The sequence below is a fragment of the Alligator mississippiensis genome, chromosome 8 (genome assembly GCF_030867095.1).
Source record: "Alligator mississippiensis isolate rAllMis1 chromosome 8, rAllMis1, whole genome shotgun sequence".
Taxonomy (NCBI): Eukaryota; Metazoa; Chordata; order Crocodylia; family Alligatoridae; genus Alligator; species Alligator mississippiensis.
In genome coordinates this window covers 55297462-55318614 of record NC_081831.1, presented here as the reverse complement: position 1 = coordinate 55318614, position 21153 = coordinate 55297462, and the positions used below count along the sequence as shown (strand labels likewise).

Below are 21153 nucleotides of genomic sequence, written 5' to 3'. Positions count from 1 at the left end.
TTCTTGTAAGAATTCTAAACTAGAATACACTTCTTAGATGCATTAATTTTACTGATGTTGATTAAAGGTATGAATGCATTGAAATTGGGTTGATATTGAGGCATTTTTCTGCTGACATTAGTAGGGATCAGTTTATTGACTCAGCTGGTTTTGAGGCTCATTCAAATGTGCTGTAGCATGATAATCCTCTTGTAGTCAAATTGAGCAACCTTAGATTCTGGAGCAAGATCATGCCAAGTCCTGATTTTATATTATTTAGGAATAGGGCACTGCATGCTAAAATGGTACTCTGAAAAGAATGTGGTACCACATCCTAGAAAAAATTAATATAAATCCATTGTCACACTGTTGATGTTTGCACTGAGTCAAATTTATTTTGTGGTGCTTCACCAAGGACACATTAGGGCCATTTAGACATTTAAATTCTCATTTTCTGCAGGAGGAATATAATTGTCAGAAAGTAGCAATCAAAGTTCATTTATAGAGTCTATTTAAATAAATAACTGTAAACTTTCTATAGCAAGGATGGTAGGTTACTAAAACCATACCTCACAGAGAAAATGTACTAGTGAAAAAGCATTGATACTTGACTGGAATGGTTTAGTCAGGGATGATTCTGCCATGAGCAAGGGGCTGGACTAAATGACCTTGTGAGGTTTCTTCTAGCCCTACTTTCCTATGATCCTATATAGTGAAGCAAAGAATATAGTCAATCACATTTGCAATGTTTAAATCCACATTGTGTACTTAAATAATATGCTTTTTAATGCCAGCATCCATACCTAAATTAGATTTGAGAGAGATTTCCCTCAGGGAAGCCTTCTAAGACTATATTTTGGCAAAATTGTTAACAGTTGGTATAACAATGCTGTTGCAAATTGTCCAGAAAACTCAGGGAAGAAAGCTCATTGAATGAGCTTACCATACCATATTTAAATACAGGTGTTTTTTTAGTTATATTTCATGCTCTATGATTTAATTCCTAATGGTGGAATATAATAGCTGGGTAATATTGTTTACTGACTGCCTCAATACCTGCCATGCAGAGCTCTGGGGTTCCTAACCAAAAAAATAAGTTAAGCATGTGCTTAACTTTGAGTATGTGAGTAGTCCTAGTGACTGGAATGGGATTACCCCCATATGCTTAAAGATAAGCATGTTTATGGCCATGCATGACAATTTGCAGAATCTATGTACAGTTTTACAGTATGCGTTTGAAATGAATTCTGTATTTGTCTTGTGTAGGAATGTAAACTCTATTTTGATTATAAGACTTTTTGTCTTCTTTCTGTCTCTTTCCTTCTATTTTGGACTAAAATTTGTAAAGGTGTTGGCACAGAGCTAATAGAAGTTTGCTGAGTTCAGTGCTATGCTGTTGAAATGAAATCATCTAGCCAGCTTGACCTGGTGATTTTCAAAATGTGTCTTGACACCCATCTTGCTGGGGTCATCTGACCGTAGCAGTCTTTCCTGCTCATGTGCAGGGGGACCAGACACGATCTGTAAGGTCCCTTCTAGCCCCTAACAACTGTGAAACTATGAAAGAAAGTCTTCTATTGAGGAAAATAAAGTCTCCTGACAAGGGTTTTTCTTACCTTCTGAAGCAAGCTAATCAAAGAGTCACCTAATAGAGACGCTTGTAAGATGCAAGAGGAAGTGAGTTGAGCTATGTGCCCCCTTCTGGCAGTCCTTAGTAGTTCAAGTTGAGAGGACCTGCCTGCGCTACTAGCGTGATGAGCCAGCAGAAATCAGGATCCCCATGAACTTCCAAAATATAGTATGCTTATTCCCATGGAAATTTGTTGTTTTTCTAAAGATGTGTAAACACTTGTGCTTTATTTTTAAGTAAAAGTAATATGTGCTAAGTTTATATATCTGTGCCAAATGCAATTATACTGGCCTCGGTTCTTTCCAAAGAAATACTGTTGTCGCTCTTCTGAAATATAAAAGTGAAAATTGTTTGACTGATAGGTTGTACAACCAATGAAAGTAATAGGCACACTTATTTCCTGCTGAAACAGGTAAAGTAAGCAATCACTTTAAAAATTACAGAATCCAAATTAGATAAATATTTTCTTTATGTTGTAATGTTTAGTGTTATGTTAGCTATAATTTTCTGCTGCTCTGGCTGGCCGTGAATAAGATGTGGATCTACACTCCATAAAAATACAATAAATTAACTTAAAACTACTCTGGGAAAAAAAAGTAGTTCATATGTTTAGGAATTCTATATAGATGCTTTCTTGGCATCCAAGCATCTTTGGTCTTGATGAAGTTTAACTCCCGATATCAATATTATCCATTACTTTATCATTTTAACTTGTCGTACTCCCTGGGATCAGACAGTTGGCAAGTGTTCAGTGGGGAAAACATATCCTTATAGTATTTTTGAGAACCAAATAATATCTGTAGCTGTTTGTCTTCGTATTCCTGCTTGCACGTGTGAAAAATTTTAAATATTTTGTCTGCAGTGGGTAGTAAGAAATATGAATTTTTTTATTGTTCAAAGATGCTAAATCATTTTCCTACCTTTTTCTAGAAATTGTGCATTTGTTGGTATATATTCACTTGTCAAATCTTTTCCTAATGCAACAGGTTTCTTAATATTCAGGAATGTCAGATGAAAACTATGCTTTTCATGTAATCAGGGTTTATTTAGTGTATGGTTGAGATACTGCTGAAGATGGAACCCTTTAGTTCAGTCTGAGGCATGATGGTGAAGCTTTACAAGGCACTTTGTGTTGCCGCTGCCATCTTGTATCTCTTCTGAGGATAAATAGAAGAATTCAGTCTCTTGGAGTATCCGGCTAGGCCCTTTAACCAGCTTTGAGTACATCTTAGAATAATTTTCAAGGAACAAAAAAGATATTCTTCTAGCTTACTTGTGACAATAGAAAGAATTTAAAATTTTGATTTCAAATACATACATAATACATGCCTATAATGTAAATGACAGATATGTTATTAGCAAAACAAAGCCTTTAATAAAATATAGTGATCCATATTGTTTTTATATAATCAACTCAATTACAGTAGAAGTCCAAGAAATTAATTGGAAAAAGTAGAGTACTTTCCCATAAAAGCAAGCTATGATAACCTTTTTGTAATTCTTTAACATGTTGAAAGAGTATTTCTACACAGACTTATTAAATTAGGCAAGGTCACCTTTTCATTTTATTAACAGATTAGGTTTGCCAGATCATAGAATTTGATTCTGAAAAATGTGGATGAATCATGCAATAACATATGTCAAGTAGAAAATGGGTTGAAACAGTGCTAAATCATTTTGATCCAGCTTAACCTTTCTGTTAGTTTTGTGAGTTTGTAATAAATGGTAGGTGTTTAATAACTGATGGTGTAATGTATGTATTGAGTAGATATGCTTTCCCAGTCATAGAAATGATATGAAAAAATGGTTAGGAAGCATCTTATCCTGTGATGATTGGCATTGTTTGGATCTAATATTTGTATAAAAAAACAAATATATTTTTCTGAAGCAATAAGAAATCCTTTTCATTTGATGCAGAGTAAGCAATCAGATCTTGGAAAGGTTATCTATAAACAGTAGTCAATGAGGCTGGCAGCGTGTGTCAGGTTAAGTATCTATTAAGTGCTTTGCTGGACATAGGTCAGAATGCTCAACACATTGTGAGATTGAGCCCTGAATCTTGGGAAGCTGCTAGAAATGCCAGCTGTATAATTTTCATGCTCTTTAACTATATGATATGCCTCTTTTCCCCTCATTTTAAAGAATATACTATTTTTATGAGGGATAAAAATTGAGAGATAAAGATTAAGGCATTTAAAAATATATATCAACTATTCTCATGTTCATTGTTAATAGGGAATTTGAGACTAATTACTAGTTAAAGCAGGAACAATTTTTTTGAAATTCCCTCTCCTGTCTCTTGGAATGATTTATTTTTTCTACATCTATATCTCGTTTCTACTACAGATCTGTAAAAAATGATTTATATGATCATTTCTAGTATCTATAAGGAAAATAGGGGAACAACATGCTGTCACTAATACCAAATGCTGGGTAAAAGAGGGGTCACTTGAATAAACCCTTATCACGTTACATATATGATCACAAAAGAAGTTACACTTATACACAGAAACATCTAAATCCTGCTATCATTAACAGCTCAATAGTTCTGCACACATATGCAGACAACATGCTTCTTGCTACTCACTGCACACACTCAGCGCTCAGCAGAGTGCAATTGACTTGGCCCCAGCAATCGCAGAGCAGGTGACTTGATTACACTGAAATCAGGCAGAAAATGTCCTCTTCTGGCCACTCGAGTGAATCAGTCAAATTATCGAGTGGCAAAACTAATTCTATGCCTTGGGCCATCAGAGCTGCCACTTCCTATAAGTCAAGCCTTCACTTAGTGTGAAATTGTTTTTTATTTTATTCTCTTTCATTTATTATGCTTATTTCGGCTAATCCATTTAGTGAATGTGAATCAGCTAGCATACTAGAGTTCTTTCAGATGTTCAACCTTCTCATGCAGTGGAGCTGAAATATCTAATGGCTGCTGTCCATTTAGGAAACTTCCCATTTTGTTTTGCCCTATGTAGTAGTAATAGTATAGTAATATTTCAGTTTTTCAGACGAGACAGAATAAGAAGAAAAAAAAATAAAATTTCAAGTTGACTAAAATGACTGGTGGCTGAGGTTTTTTTAATAGCAGATATATTTTAGAAGGGACACATGTTTAAGAACTAGAAACGTTTCTGTCATTAATTGCAGGCCATTAAGTACCAATTAATTTGAAAGAGTTTGGAAGAACAAATATTACCTTGGAAAGCTTCTGATATTGTTTTTAACTTAAAGTATTGAATTCAATTCTTGAGGCCAAGGATTTGTGTAATTCACTCATATATGTGGCATGCCCTATACATTGCACTAGTATATAATCCTGTTCAAATGGTAGACCCATTTGTCTTCTGTGCCTTCAGGTAGACCATTAATGTTTTCTAATACAAAAAAAAAAAAAGAAAGAAAGATACGAGGTGTCTTTTATCTTAGATAAAGGAAAATGGTAAAGAGAGGAAAAAAAATTAAGTGGGAAAGAAAAAAGTGTGCTTCATCCTGTAACATTGTATGCCAGGACTAAAAACGGCTTCCGTAAGATGACTCCTTGAAAGATGTGTATGTCATAAATAGAAACAAAAGAGCAGATCTGTTCAGGGTTAGGATTGCCATATTTCCAGTTCCAAAAAAGAGGAGATTGGCCAGGGGGACATCTCACTCCCAACCTACAGCCCCCTGGCCCTGCTGTTGCCACTCAGTGCCAACCCACAGTCCCTTGCCCCTCCCCTCTGGATGAAGCTGTTGTCCCTCAGTTCTAACCTGCAGCCCCCTGTCCCTGCTGCTGCCCCTCATGTAGACTCCAGGAGCTGCCAGTGCCTCTCACTTCCTACCCACAGTTTCCATACCCACTGGCCAAGCTGTTGCCCCTCACTCCTGACCCGCAGCACCCTGGCACTGCTGGTACCTTGTGCTCCTGGCCCACAGCCTCCTACTCCCCCAGTGCCCCTCATTTCCCACCCACAGCCCTGCCAGTGCCCCTCACTCCTGACCCGCTGCCCACCTGCTCCCCCCCCAGCTCAGCTGGAGGTGGCCTCCAGGTGCCCCCGTCCTGATTGGGCCGGAACCTGGCAGCTGTGGTGGTTCCAGGTCATGCAGGTGGTGGCAGAGTTAGTCTGGCCCTGATGCAGGCTGGAGGGAGGAGGAGACGCCTGTAGCACCCTCCACTCCAGGCTGGGGCTCCTGCACTGCACCAGGTGGCCTGGTTACAGCACGCCCTCCCCCACCCAGACAGCATCTCCCAGGTGTCCTGCCCCCACAAGCATGGGCACCAGCGCCTGGTGCCACTAGCCCAGCCATGCAGCTCTCTGCTGCCCCTGAAGGACCCTGCTGCCTCCTTTCCCCACTAAAGAGTCAGGCACATTTCCTCTGACCCTGTGCCCTGACAGCCTTCATGTCTAGACACCATCTCCCAGTGCTGGCAGGCGCCTACTCCCCCTAACATACCAATCCCCTCCACCCCCCCAGCAGTCCTGAAGTCTTGGCCCTCCAGCCTCCACTCCCCATAGACTTATCTGTATCTACTTGTAGAGCCTGTTCCCACCCCCCTGCCTGGCTACATGCCGGCCACAGGCACACCTGGTGACCCTGCCTCCAATCACCCTCCCCCTGCTCCCTCCTGTGGAGCAGAGCAAAATCCTGGATACTTGATCATACTTAAAAAAAACCCAACCTGGACAGAGATTGGAGGAACCAAAAAGAGGACATGTCCGGAAAAACCTGGACATATGATAACCCCATTCAGGGTGAAAGTGGCTGCACAACTTTCAATCATGTTGATCCAGTACTTTGAGCTGGAATATGTTCCGTGCAAATGAGTGGTGGAAAAGAGCAGAAGTCTTAAAGGCAAGCAGAGTCTCCAGGAGGAAGAGGAAAAGGGAGGACCAAATGTGACCAAGATGGATGCTTTGCCGGCAGTGTGAGATTATCTTTTGCTGGTCCCATGGAGCTACTGAGGAAGCACCTATATGAAATTTATGGAAAGGACAGCATATTAATTGTGTTCTGTACAATCCAGTTTTTCAGCTTCATTAACTCAGTGCAGTCTTCCAATGACGTTTGTAGGGGTTTCCATTTAGTTTCTTTTTCATGCTTATAAGTACATTGTTTCTGTTCATTATAACATCATTGGTGTATATTTGAAATTCATCAGTATAATTTAGGCAGTAGAAATCTAGATTAGCATTCTGTGTCTGTAACTGGCAAATGTTTGTCAATTTCAGACTGTTTTTTTTTTTTGTTTTTTTTGCCACCAGTCTCTCCCTATGCAAAAACCTATTATAGAAGTGTGACCAAAATTTAGGTCAGCCTTCCTGTTTGAAAACATTTCTAGTAACTAAGAGTAATCATCTGGAAGCATGGGCGAATGTTTCTTCTTAATAGTTTGTGTCAGGAAAACTTCTTGTTAAAGCTCAATGTATTTGGCTGTCAAGATGCTATTTATCCAAAAATCCCAATTCTAATGCAAATTTGGGTATACATTTTTTGTAGTTATCCTTTGAACATAAGAATGCCAGCTGAGATCAGTTTTTGCCCATTGATATAATCATGCTATCACCTTTCTAACTCATTTTATTTGGCTTCCATTTGCCACTGCATCCTACTCAAGCTGCTTCTTCTCTTCAAGGCTCTGTATTATTCTATTATTCCTCTTATTCATTTGCCCTTACTTTTTTTCTCACCTCTCGTCTTTCCTGCCCTGCTAGTGGTGCCCACCATGACATCCTGTTTGTCTGCTACATCTGTGCTTGTATTTCAAGCACCTCTGTATACATATAGAGCTGGGCTTCAAGAGGCATGCTCTTTCTACATTCATATCTCTCCTCAAGTCTCATTTCTGCTATGACTACCAAAAACTCGCCAGTAATATTAATAAAGGAGCAATTGCATATAGCATATTTATGCCATAGTTGTAATGTTAATAATAGTCATGGAGCTATCAAGATATATTTTATCTTGCACTTCTGACACTCTTAGGGCCCGTCTACACATGCAAGTAAAGGTGCCATGGGATCTAATGCATAATCCATGCAATCGCATCTCCTGCCATGCTACACATGCTAGCAGAAGGATGATTGTGGGATCACACATTAGATCCCATCATGCCTTATTGTTGGTGCAGAGGCGGCCCGATCCCAAGCTCTCCCTGTACCAGCAAAAAGCAAGATCCTGCATCTAGGACCCCCCCCCCCCCTTAGTGGTGAGGGGCTCCCAGCTATGTGAGCCCCATGCACCCCTGTGGCTGGGAGATACAGCTGCTGTGATCTCCCAGCCCCAGGGAATAAATGAAACCTCTGGGGCTAGAAGATTGCAGCTGCTGTGGTCTTCCAATCCCAAGGGTGTCATGCACTCCTGAGGCTGGAAGACCACAGCAGCTGTGATCTCCCAGCCCTGGGGTTTCATGCATTCCTGAGGGCTGGCAGACTACAGTGAATGCCATCCTCCAGCCTCAGGGTGTGTGAAACCAGGACGCACAGTGCCAGGATCCAGAGACCACATATTCTGGATCCTGGCAGCTATGGGGTGCTGCTGAAACTCAGTCAGCAGCTACTGAGGCTGAGAGTCCCTCAGCTGCAGGACTACCAGCCCTGGCTGGGTATGATGCCCCTGTGTGGTTGGGAGGCCTGTCAGATGACATGGCTTAGCCACAGGGGACACCCTGTTACCCATGCAAATTAAAGCTGCATAGCAACCAGCTATAAAGTTAGTACATAGTTTTGAGATCTATCTTGGTAGCTGGTTGGAGCTTTTTATGGCATGATGGGTACTTTAGAGGTACACATTTTCAAGGTGGTTTCAAGGTAATTGTAGACTCAACCAGTTAATTGCAGAATACCTGTAATGTGTAGAGGGGGGAGTAGTGTTATTCCAACAGTAAGCTCTGTTCTATTTTAGATCCTAAGTGATGCATCTAATAGTTTACAAAATACTATTATACCATTCTTTTTTTGATTTACTAGCTATATTTTATTGTAATGCCATATTGTTTAGTCTGGTATATGGCAACTGAGCTACTGCATGTTTTTTTGTTAAAGCATTTATTCTGCCTTTACTTTCAGTTTAATAAGATTAGAGGGCACTTAAAGAAATGGGTGAGTTGCAATACCTGGCGTTATCAGTCACATGTCACACGTGCATTTTTGCTAGGCAGCTCCTTGCAAGATGACACTTTTGCTCATATCTTGTTTGACATCTCAAAATTTAGTTTTTCATGTGTCAAGACAAGAAGGCTTGGGTGTGGAGTCATTGTAATAATTTTATCTGGTTAAATCAACATTTCCCCTCTTTGCAATCTTAGTGGCTTTTCTAGGCTACCATGAATTCTGATTGTAAATGCAATGAATCTTGAGGGAATGATGCATTCTTCCTCGCATAGACCTGTTAAGCAACATACATCCTTTCTGGGGTATGCACAAGGGGAAAAAGAATAGGATTGTTTACACTTACATTTGATTTTTTTACTGCAACTTTTTCCATGTTGCAATATGTGTACAAACGAGTCCAACTGTACCTGATGCTCCTTTTACTCCAGTTAAAACAAAAACAGAAAACGCCTCTAATGTGCAACTCTTTTTGGTTGCTGAACAAGGCCCCAAATGTCTTTTTGTCAGTTATTGAAACTAATATAACTTAAATGTATCAGTCTTATGACTTGTTTTTCATAGGACTATGCTGTCAACAAGGAGTCCAACTGTTTTCCCCTGGGCTTCCAAGCTAAATCCAATATTAAAAATTCAGCTTTCTCTATACTCTAACATGCATTGTTGCTTAATCTTAATTTTAACAGACTTGGGGAATTTTGTTGTTAGATTCTTAGAGCATAGCCAGCTGATACTGTATATTGATATTGCTGACCAGTACTGGCTTTTTGCAGTCCCAGATATTACCACTGATAAATAGCTGTATATTTGCACAATTGTTTTGAGTTACCTCGAATCATTGATATGAATCCAAAATATTTATTAGCTAATAGCTATATTATGTAGGAATATGACTCTCCTGCATTCCTTTGTGCTAATAAAAATAACTCTGTTTAAATTGTCCATATAAGCCATTATGTTAGCCGAATAAATGTCTTAGATTTCTAACACACATTTTAATAAATATTTTCCATGAATATTTTAACCCCCCCTGATTTTAGAGGGGAGGGGGAAGAGAACTCCTCCAAATTTCCCTTCATTGTTATAATTATCAGGGGATTAATTCAGGATTCCTGTTTCTAGACTATTGACTTTTGGTAGGTACAATATTTGGATGACAAGATCTAGTGATGCTAACATAGAATTGGTCACATTTCAACCACTTTGGCTTGAAGGCTTGAACCCTCTTCCTTACAAGGAAGTGGGCTGGAAATTGTATGGCACATGAGAAGGTAAAAGAGAAGATTAGTTAGCTTAGCTGAAAAAGGACAAAAGAAGCTAGTGCTTCTCTTTTATATAGGATCAAGTGAGAGGGGAGTGCCTGGCTAGAAGAGAAGAGAGTGCTTCCTGATTTACATTCATAGGTTGGAGATCCACACAAATCATTAGTCCCAACCCTTTCACTGCCTGACTGGATCCAGAGAGGGAATGTTTCATCATGCTCTTATTGATCTGGATGAACAAGGTGGCAGTACTAGCAGCATACTAACTTGCTGCCATGATTGCCAGTGCTTTGTGGTCAGTCTGAAGTAAATAAACTAGCAAATATTAATTAACATTGCTTTGAGTATCACTGCCTATTTTTACTATAAATTTTAGTCCCCCTGGACTGCTGTTTTCATCTACTCCTTGTCTTTTATATACTTTTATTGTAGAGAAAATGAATGTAACAATGTGGCTATGGAAAAGAGGGCATCTGGTGTAGTTAAATTTTTTGCCATCAACTAGCCATCAAATACACACACATATGCATGCACACATATTTTGGCAGGTTGGTTTCAATTCATGCTGAGCATTTTAATGCATCTAAGAAAATGAGTTACGTGATAGGGGGGACAAAAAAGTCTTATTTTTCTGTAATTTCCATACAAATCATTCTCACTGAATTACATGCCCATATCCAAAAGAAAATACCACTCTCTGCTCCCACTTAGTCTTGATTTTTTTTTAAAAATGGATATAGTGAAATGGAAGCCAAACATTTGCAGGCTGTTTGTCATTAGGGCATAGACACAATTCAAGTATTGGAAAGTTTTGTACCATTTGTTTTCAGAATTGGTAACTATTTAAGAATACCATGTTGGGGAAAGCTGCATTTTTCATGAAGTGAGTGTGAGTTTGGGAGCAAAGTTTTGCATTCCTCTCCTGGCTGTGTCACTGTTTTGTTTGTGACATTTTACTTAATTAAAACATTTTTCATTCTTTCCTTCACCCTCTATAACATTGGGTTAATAATACTGGTTTATTCTGAGAGTTAGATAGTCAATTGATCATTTTTGTAAGCTGTTTTTATAAATAGAAGGATCGGCATACAATGTTATGTTACAGTGGGCTTCATCCTGCAGTCATTTCTCAAGTAAATCCCTGACTCACTTTCCTGGAAGTTTTGCTTGAATTATATATTCATCATAGATTTTCATCATAGTATCAATTCATTAAAACTATAATTTCTCAGCGTTTGTTTTATATTCAGAATAAGTCTGTTCCAGTAAGCTTTCTAACAGTGGTGAGAGAAAGAGGAGGTTTCGGCAGACGCACAGTATTAAAAATAGGACTTTTGTTCTCCATTAAACCATTTCTTGATGTTTCCCAACAGGTTATCATATAAACACTTGTTAATCCCAGGGCTCTGACAAGCAAGGCCTGCTGAATTAGGCCAACCACTGCTACAAATAGCTAGTGCACATGAAACAGTAATCATTGCTTTCCAGTCTATTATTAGATTAACTTCATAGGGATTGCTTTTTTCTCCTGTGAGTTGATGCATAAATGACATGCTTTACCCTCCAATAAATCTAACAGCCGAGTGGCTATGACATGATGTTCATACCCCTCAGTCCCATGACAGATTATTTTTGATTGCTGCAGAAGTTTACAGCAGCTTGAAACCATTAGAATTTAAAGGCATCATTGAATTTTTACAGCATACCTGACTCAGACGCAACACTGCTGGTACCAAGCTAAGTTTGTTAGTGTATTGGTTCCATGTTGTGATTATCAGTCACGGTGAGTCTTGTTCAGTGGTACAGATGCCCAGATGTCACTTTGAGGAGGTAAACAGTCATATGACACTGCACCTCTGCAATCTGTCTTTGGAGAATGTGCATTTTTGAGTAATGATCTTGTCTTTGGAGGCTTCCATCTTGGGACAGGACTCAGTGTAAAACACTTGTGGAAACCACATCATTTTCACACACTATCTCTTGTACAGGTGATCAAATGAAAACACATCTATGTCATTCATTAGCATCTCCAGAGATTTTAAAATGTTGATTGTCACTTTCCCCACTCAGTTTGTACGTGTACAATTAAAAGTTGTATTTTAGTAGATGAAATTCAGTTTTATTAACATATAAGTGCTTTTAACAGTGTGTTTTTTTTCCAGATTTAAGAACTTTGTTTTTTCCTGATGAAACCCAGATAAAGTTTGCAAAGCTCAAGACTCTTCAAATCCAAGGTGTTTACTACTATTTATATTTCATGTGAATGACTGATTATATTTGGCTTTAGTTTTAAACTGTTTGCCTGTTGTTTTGTGCAGTGTGTAGAACTTGCTGATTTAACTTAAGAAACTGGCAGTTTTCAGACTGAGAACCAAATGAATAGGAATACACATGCTATTTGTCTGTCTGCCCATCTCTCTTTCAATCTAGCTGTTTTTGTGGGTCTGTATATACACAAGGTGAGTACAGCTGTTCACTACACCTGGTCTACAGTCATGCAGCTTGCATTAAACCACATGACTGTAGACCAGGAGCAGCTTCTATAGGTGTTCACTGGTATGTTGGAAACCACATGAGGAACCCAGTGTAAGTAAATCTGTGTGGTGCTAGGGTGGGGGTGGGGGGGTGGAGGGTCATAATTGGCGGGTGCTAGCAGATCGGGGGTGGCGGGTTGCTAGGATTAGATGGGGCTGGTAGGTCTTTTGGGGGTGTTGTCGCTCTTGAGATGGGAGAGTTGGTGAGCTAAAAATAGTTCAGCCAGGGTTGAAGTGGGTAGGAAGAGCACAGCCCCAGGGCTTGGGGTAAGTGACTGGGCTTTCCCAGCCCAGGCTGTGCTCTGTACATATACAGTCATTTGATACATCAGGTTACCCAGTTCCCAATCTAAGTTAGTTCACTTGATGAGATAAACTAATTTAAATCAGGCCCACCAGTTTTTGCTTCTTTTAATCCTTTGAATGACTGCATAGGTATCAACATATCTGTAATTAGTTTGATCTAAATGTAATGGCTGTTTGTACCCACATGTATCTTTGTGTGTCTCTGTTTATCAAGAGAATATTAAATAAATCTCCAAAAATGATATGATTTCATTAATTGTGTTCATGCTAACATCTCCAGGTTCCTAAATAGAACAAATTAAGTGAGTTCACTTGTATTCCCAACTTTCATTGACTAAAATAATTTGGATGGTCTCACCATTCATACTTGAAGGTGTACTGCAGTAATGTGTAGCATGATTTCTATTAGAAAGTTAGCCCTAAAGCAAATTTAATTCATTTCAAAAGTGATTATATTTTTATTAGTATACTTCCTTAGTATTATGTGCAAAATGTATACCATTGGGTCATGCATGTGACATCCTCCAATGAAAATAAAATATTTTTTACAATTATGTTATACCTTTTTCATTCATACACATTAAATTTTGACATAAAACCAATCGGAGATGTATGTAGTTCTCTATTATAGACAGCAAGGAATCAGGCAAGCTGGTAAGTTGTTTATAAGATTGAGCCCTCCACTTTGTGATTATTCCAATCACAGCTATAGTTTTACTGAATATTTATCAATGTCACAATCTGTACACTTGTTAAAATGCTTGTTGTTTTTTGCTTAATAGAGATTAAAGAAATAGAATTAGCTTTTATACAGAGTTCTAAAATTCTGTCATTTAATTGAGCAGTTCTGAATGTATAATATGGTTTCTGGAGACACCAAACAGAATGATTTCGCATAAGTACTAATATAGTTGGGCCCAAAAGGATGAATTCTATAAATGAATACTATACAAAATGAAAGAAAATTGAGGAAATTGTCAACTTCTTCAGTTCAGTTTGTGAACAAAGAGGTTAACTTAATCAAGAGAATTGTGTCATAGATTATTTAGGTCAAACATGGACAAATCTCTTGAAATTTTTTTTTATTTTCTTTAACGTAATTGAAATTGAATTGTATTTAAATTAGAAAACTTCTTTATTTTTATTTTATAAAAAACAATTTTAAATTGTCAAAGTGTGCTTATACTTCAAAATGTTTAGGCAGATACAGTAAAATGCATGCAAATTTCATCCCCAAAATGACATGCAGTTAACTCTTTATTCCATGAAGTTGTTAATTGTGAGGAAACATTGGTTCTTAAAACTAAAATCCTGAGCACATACCTGCCCTATCCAGGATGTCTGCATTCCTGTAACAATAGTGTCTACATATCTAAGCTTGCTAGCCTGGATACTTGTAGCTGTGTAGCTACTACAGCACAAAGGCCACCATGAACTTCCATCCAGGTATTTATTCGGTTTCAGAGGCAGCTGGACTGTTTGCAGATACCGGAACTAGCTGTCCTAAAATGCACTAGAGTATATTTACACTACACTGCAGTCATGGCATTTACCTTGGAACAGTGGTTCTATTAGTACTGGATGCTGCAACACATTTTTCCTCTTTATGGATGCTTCTTTATTTCTTCCCTTACCTGTACCAGTTTTGTGGGGGGTTTTTTCAATTCTTAAATCAGAGTTGAAAACATTATTAGGGATAGTATCACAAAATCTTGGCTAGATAACATAAAAAGTGTTGTCAATTCATAGAACTATATCATTTTAGAGTCATTTTTCTTTTGAGCTGAAAGATTCAAAGCATAAGAAAGAAACTAAAGGATAATCCAATCTTTATATCCCAGATGTAGCCTGTTAACATGTGGAGTAAATCTTCGCTGTACCTGTAATGTAACATTTTCCTCATGCTACAGTATAATACCTTAAGTAATACCAGAGCAACTTTCTAATCACTTCAAAGAAACCAAAACTACATTTATGCTGAATCCATTTATTATTTGTAAAACTAACTAAAAATAGCTAGCTTTAGCTTTGTGTATATTGGCTATATTAACTAATAAGTTTACTAGAATGTGTATTACCAAATGCAAGGAACATGTCTCATAACTCATGTAGGCTTGTTAGAACTGTTAACGTTCACAGCATTTGCTGGAACAGATCATTCTAGAAATTGTGGACGTATGGTTTAAATCAAGGTTGAGTTCAGCATTTGGTTGGAGTTTTCTCTGTATTTCTATCATCTCATAATTCCCTTCATAGAAAAGAAAGAATAAGTTGCATCTTTGAGAAGGAAAAAAAAAGGTAATTGAAACCATGTAATAAAAGGGTAATTTAGCAAAACTATTAGTTTTTAGGTTTTCTTTAAAACTATTTTAAGTCTATTATTTTTAAAATTACTTTTATATACAAATAGCTGTAAAACTGTGCTGGGTGTCAGCACATTGCATCTTTACACACATTTTAATTCTCATTTTCCTAAGCATGAATTGTAAAATCTATATAAATTGGAAACTAAAATTAATTGGATGAACTCCAATTGAATGTTTTTATGTTTTTGTTTGCATTTTAAAAAGTATATTGTAAACTTTTCTAAACTTTTCACAACAAGCAGTGATACTTTACCTCAGTGAGGTGTAGTCAGTGTTATGTAGTACTGCTATAGGGGGAATAGAGAACATTAATCAGTTTTAAGATTTACTATGTTTATTTAATATAACTTTTAGCATCTGTAGCTAAATTATATTTTTGCCTTGTATGGAACCTCTCAGGTTGATAAAATTGTCAGACCTTACAGGTTGTAGAAGTTGAGTGGAATTGATATCACAAGACCATTTTCAGTTCATGCAGTATTTCAGGTTCCTCATCTGTCAAAATATCACATTTCTAAAAAAATTCTAAATACATTTGAGACTACATACATGGTGACTAAATTAGTTGTTCTGACTTTTAGGTGTTAGAAATGCCTAATTTTAAGTCAGCTGATTTGGGGGATTTTGGCTTTCTAACAATTTGTAGTCTTTGGACGCCTATACATGAGCAGTGAGACTGCTCTGATGCGCTGTAATTACAGTGCGTCAGAGTAGACTTAATTAAGTCTGCTGGAGTGTGGTAATTACTTCATTCCAGCAGACTCCAGTGTGTCATGTATCAGCGTCCCCATACTTAAAAATGGTGGCGGGGCTGCTTTAACTAAAGCTCATTCAGTGATCTTTAGTTAAAGTGCCCCCACTGCCATTTTTAAGCATGGGAATGCCGATACATGAGACACTCTAGGCACTTTAATTAGAGTAGCTCTTGAAGCCACTGTAATTAAAGTACCACCCCCCCCAAGCATGTATATAAATGCCCTTTGAGTTAATTATTTACAATAAACTGAGAATTTGTTTCATTGAGAGGGACCTTCTGATTTTATTCAGCATTTTAAATAGAAATGTACAGTGAGAAGGAGTAAGATGTTGTAGCTCCTTTATTTGAGGTTTTTAAATACAAGTTAGACAAATGTCAGTTAGGGATGGTCACGGTATAGTTGATTCTGACTGAGTGTAAGGAGTTAAATTAGATGATCTCTTGAACTGTTTTTTTTCTCTCTGCTTCTCTATGATTTTTTAACTTACTACTATAACCATGTAAGGAAATAATTACAGCTGTAACTTAATTAACATCTAAGGTCACAGTTAAGTAAAGCACTTAAGCTCTTTCTCACCTTTAAGCACATTACTTGTCCCATTGACTGTCATTGAAATTATTTGCTTGATTAAAGATCAGTGTGTGTTTAAGACTCCTACAATATGCCATAGGAAGAGAGGAGAAGAGATGCAGGCACTGTCGATGCCTTGCAACCCTACAGTGACAAGGAATTCATTAGGTAGAATATGCTCAAATTATCGAGATGGCTGCAAAACTTAACTTTTGAAACTTTGAACTCCAAATTCCAGTTTGAGTGTCCAAATGCAGAATTGCTGCCCTTTCTTTGGTGCCATTTTTGATAATTAAAAACACAGTGTAACAAGTATTTTAGTGGCATTTGTGGGGACTGATAAAATTGGATTTTTCCTGCCTATGGTTGCCTGAAATGTCCTGATCATATCGCATGTATAGACAGAAAATACGCTGTATACATTACTGTCCAAAAGAATATTAGAGTTATCTTTTATGAAACACATCTGGGATTTTGCAAACATCTGAAAACAGCACTATATAGTAAACGATCAGCCATAAATACAACAAATAAGCAACAAAGTAAATGGGCTGTAAGAATTTGTTATGGTAGATGAATTGTTTTCTTTCTCAACGTTTTTCTTTTATGACCTAAAGGAATCCCTCTGGCTCAGCATTACACCCAACTGCTTACCTAAAGACTGGAAAATGCAGTATATTTAAAGCAAGTAGATTGGACTATTGCCCTGTTGAATGATTTTAACCTTTTGAATTTAAATGTGAATAGTGGGAGGTTCGTTTGACACACATTCCCCTACAGAAAATTTTCTGCTTGTACAAATCCATTTCATTTTTAATATTTAACTGGAATCCCAATGCCTTTAGATATTAAAGCAGTTAAAGCAAAATCTTTTTTTTAGTTTCCTTCCATAACGTTGTGAATGCTTGTACAAGTGCATCCACATGCATGCACACAAAATAATAGAATATTAGGGTTGAAGGGGACATCAGGAGTTCATCTATTCCAGCCCCCTGCTCAAAGAAGGACCATCCCCAGCTAGATTATTCTAGTCAGGGCTTTGTTGAGCCGGGCCTTAAAAACTTCCAAGGATGGAGGTTCCACAACCTCTCTAGGTAACCTATTCCAGTGTTTCACCACCCTCCTAGTGAGAGTTTTTCCTAATATCCAACCTAAGCCTCTCTTGCTGCAACTTGAAACCCCTCTCTCTCTCTGTCTTCCCCCCTCCCCCCCCTTTCCATCAATGCAGTATTGACAGAGCTTTTCTATTTGCTATCAGTTATAAATGCTGGGATTACCTGGGCGATTGTTTTCTCAGAAAGCCATAATGTAATCTCAGACCTAATACTCTGACAACCATGCACTAATTAAAACTGCAATTATATTTTTGCTCAAACAAAACGACTTAATAAACATTATCACAAACTGTTTACCCTTCCCAAAAACAATTTATGCTCACTAATACAATTTCCCATTAAAACTGCTGCCAGGTAAATTAAAAACTCTTGAAATAGTAAGTAAGTGGGAAATTAATTCAACAGTTTAATCTAGAGCTAATAACAGTTGCAAGCTCAGAAAAAGATTGCTACAGCGGGGAGTTAATTAACAGCTTATTCCCATTTGATAAAAGTAATCCACTCTAATTCCAGTGTAATTTACCTCAATGTAATATAAAACCACAAGCTGCTTCTGGTGCTGGTAATTATTAGCCTTGTCCTGTGGCCACATTGACAATAAAAGTCAGCAGTATCTTAATAATAAGAGGCAGTCTGCTAAATGCCCACAATTAAAGATGTAATATGAAATCTTCAAACTGCGACAACTATGCATGTTGTTATACAGTCATGAGTTGCAATTTAGTTGGAGAGAAGCACATCTAGTTGCAGCATCTGAATCTACTGAACAGGTGTGCATTTTTGTAAAGTAAGCTTATTGTATTATTGTAACAGAATTCAAACTTCTTTTTTGTAAATGCTTGGGTGAGATGGAACAGCAATTACAAAGAGAAAGTGTCTTTGATATTGTGAGAGCAACTTCTGAAATTAGTAAGCTAGCGTGGCAGGGAAGTAACTTTGCTCTATTAACATACAAATAAAATACAAAACTTGGATTCTCTGAAAAATCACGTAGTAACAGGAGTTTTAAGTTCATTGACTGCAATTATCAACAGGATGTGTCATGTACTCGGCTGCATAAGGAATGTACAAATGACTTGGTGTTGGTTTTACATTTTTGCTTTCTTGATGCTAAAACAAAAACAAATATATTTACATTCCCTTAATACTGGATAGTGTGTAGTCCCAGAAGAGATGCATTCAGATTTGCCCTTGCACAATCATGCCAGTATCTTAGCAGATAACTAATTCCCTTTTTCTTCACCCTAACTTCTTTTACCTTTTCTTTTTTTTTCTGAATGCCTATCAATTCCACTGCTTAGCTTCTTTGCATTATGTGTTCTTAGCCCTTTTTCTACAAGCACTGAACTTCTAGGGAATTGTCATATTAAAGGCAAGTAGCTCAACTATGATAGATTTCATCAAATTGTATAAAAGTAATTTAAAAGGGCATTTTGCTTATTGTGCCATATCACTACTGGCTGTGAAAGTAAGTAATGTATAGTATTGTTCTACCCTATTACATGTTAACAAGGGTTAAGTGGTTTTTATTTCCCAAGATCACCTATAACATTTGTTTACAACAGGAATGCACTTGAGTAGGCTCCTCCTGGGCCTTTAATGGATTTCTCAGAAATAAAAAGTCTGTTGGGAGGTGCTCTGTCACAGCAGAGACAAACACACTCAAGTAAGGCCATAATGATACCTATTTATTAATGTAGAGAGAAAATGGATGAGCTTTTAAGACACAGAATAGGAGAATATAAAAATAAAGCACAGGTTTCCAATACAGTCTGCAGATACAACACCTATTAAAGTTGGTAACAAAGATGATTGCAGCCATGATAATGATGATTCCATTGCAGACTCTTCACTGTTAATAGGAATATTCCTTATTTTTCTTTTCTTTTTTCAAATGTTTGTAGTTATTTGTGGGAAAAGGTGATTCATTGTAGAGGTAGGTGAGTATTTAAGGTTTTCTCTGGTTTAAAATAATCCCCAATTTTTGGATCTAAAAAAGTAACCAAAATTTAGGGGTGCACTGATAGAGATTTTTGGGGTAGATACCAATAGCCAATATTTAAGGAGGCATATCAAGCCAATACCAATCTGATTTCCAATACACTTGCCTCCAGCTGGTAAATCTGTTGTGGTGGAAGGGGGGGGGGAGAAGGGAAGGGGTGTGGGAAGGAAGATCAGTGCCCCTCCAATGAGGGAGTGGGCAGGGGCAGGGGCAGGCACTGCAGCTCCTGGGAGGCGGCTCCTGCTGCTGCTTGCAACTCAGGAGGGCATAGAGAAGGGGGGGTGTGCCCCCCAGATGCATGGGGTGGGGCGGGGTGGGCTGCAGCTGGGGCTGTGCAGGGCTCTTCTTGGCGGGGGCTGGGCTCAGAGCAGGCACTGGCGGTGCTGGGTGGATGCTGCATCCACCCCAGATTTCTCTGCTGCTCCACTCCCAGCACTGCTGCCACCAGACACTTGGCACAGCTCTGTCTTTTCCACCGTGTGGATGGAGGCAGGGCATTGAGCTGGAGCTGCTCTGGGAGCGGAGAGGCAGTGAAATTTGTGGTGGATGCAGCATCTTCCCAGAGCCACTGGCACCTTCTTCTAGCCCAGCCCCCACTGAGAGGAGACTCACTCAGTCCTGGCTGCGGCCCGCCATGCCCCACGCAGATCCGGGGGGCACATGTTCCCCCATGCCCTTCTGGTGTGCAAGCAGTGGTGGGAACTGCCTCCTCTGCCCCACGAGCTGCGGCTCTGCTCCACCCTGCCTTTCCTGGGCAGCCCATGCCTCTGCCCCCTCCCTCACCACAGGGGGCATTGATCTGCCCCCCCATGCCTCTTCCTTCCCCCCTCCCTTTCCACCACACAGGACTGACCAGCTGGAGGCAGCTCTCCATGCTGCCAGCTGTGGTCCTCGCTGCCTGAGTGCTGCACTGTGGCTGCATGCAGCATTGGCATTTATAAGCCAAATTATTGGCCCCATCAGGCTGATATCTGATATAGCCAGTTTTCTTTATATCAGTACTGATCTGATATTGGACCAATGTATCGGTGCACCTCTACCCAAAATCTAAGATTTTTCCGTGATTAAAATGAAACACCACTAATATATAGAGAGATGCATAGTGGTATTTCATTTTAATCATGGAAGAATGTGGATTTTGGGTTACTTTTTTTAATCCAAAAATTAGGGATTTTTTTTTAAATCGGAAAAAATCAGGATCCTTGATTATGAAGTTTGCAAGGCAGAGATGTATTGGGAGTTCTGTGAGCACTGTCTGACATGTTTGGGGCCCTAATCCCACTCTTCACTGACCTGCCACATGTTTTCATACCATTCTCTGATGAAAAGTTTACCTAATTTATTTCATTGTTTATTTTTGGTCTGGCCCAGTAATCTGAAGAAAGAGACATAGGGATGTGCATCTGGATTATAGAAACAGGAATGCAGGAGTGGAAGGAGTCTGGATTAGTGGATCAGTTTTCTTGTAACTACAAGCAACACCTCATATGATTTTATAGTTTTGGAGTGGCTTACACCTTGAATTCTTTGATTCAGACTC

The 21153-nt window shown here is 38.5% G+C and overlaps 1 protein-coding gene across 6 annotated transcripts in view; it reads left to right on the top strand.

Moving 5' to 3' along the window:
• DACH2 (dachshund family transcription factor 2) overlaps window positions 1-21153 on the top strand; it is a 564418-nt gene that overhangs the window by 323091 nt on the left and 220174 nt on the right. For 4 of the 6 annotated variants that reach the window (XM_059732734.1, XM_059732735.1, XM_019487924.1 and 1 more), the window contains one exon: window positions 12125-12196. The exons of the other annotated variants lie outside the window; for them this stretch is intronic. In XM_059732734.1, coding sequence (XP_059588717.1) covers window positions 12125-12196 — 72 coding nt within the window. The remainder of the gene's footprint in view (window positions 1-12124; window positions 12197-21153) is intronic. 6 annotated transcript variants of the gene reach the window in all.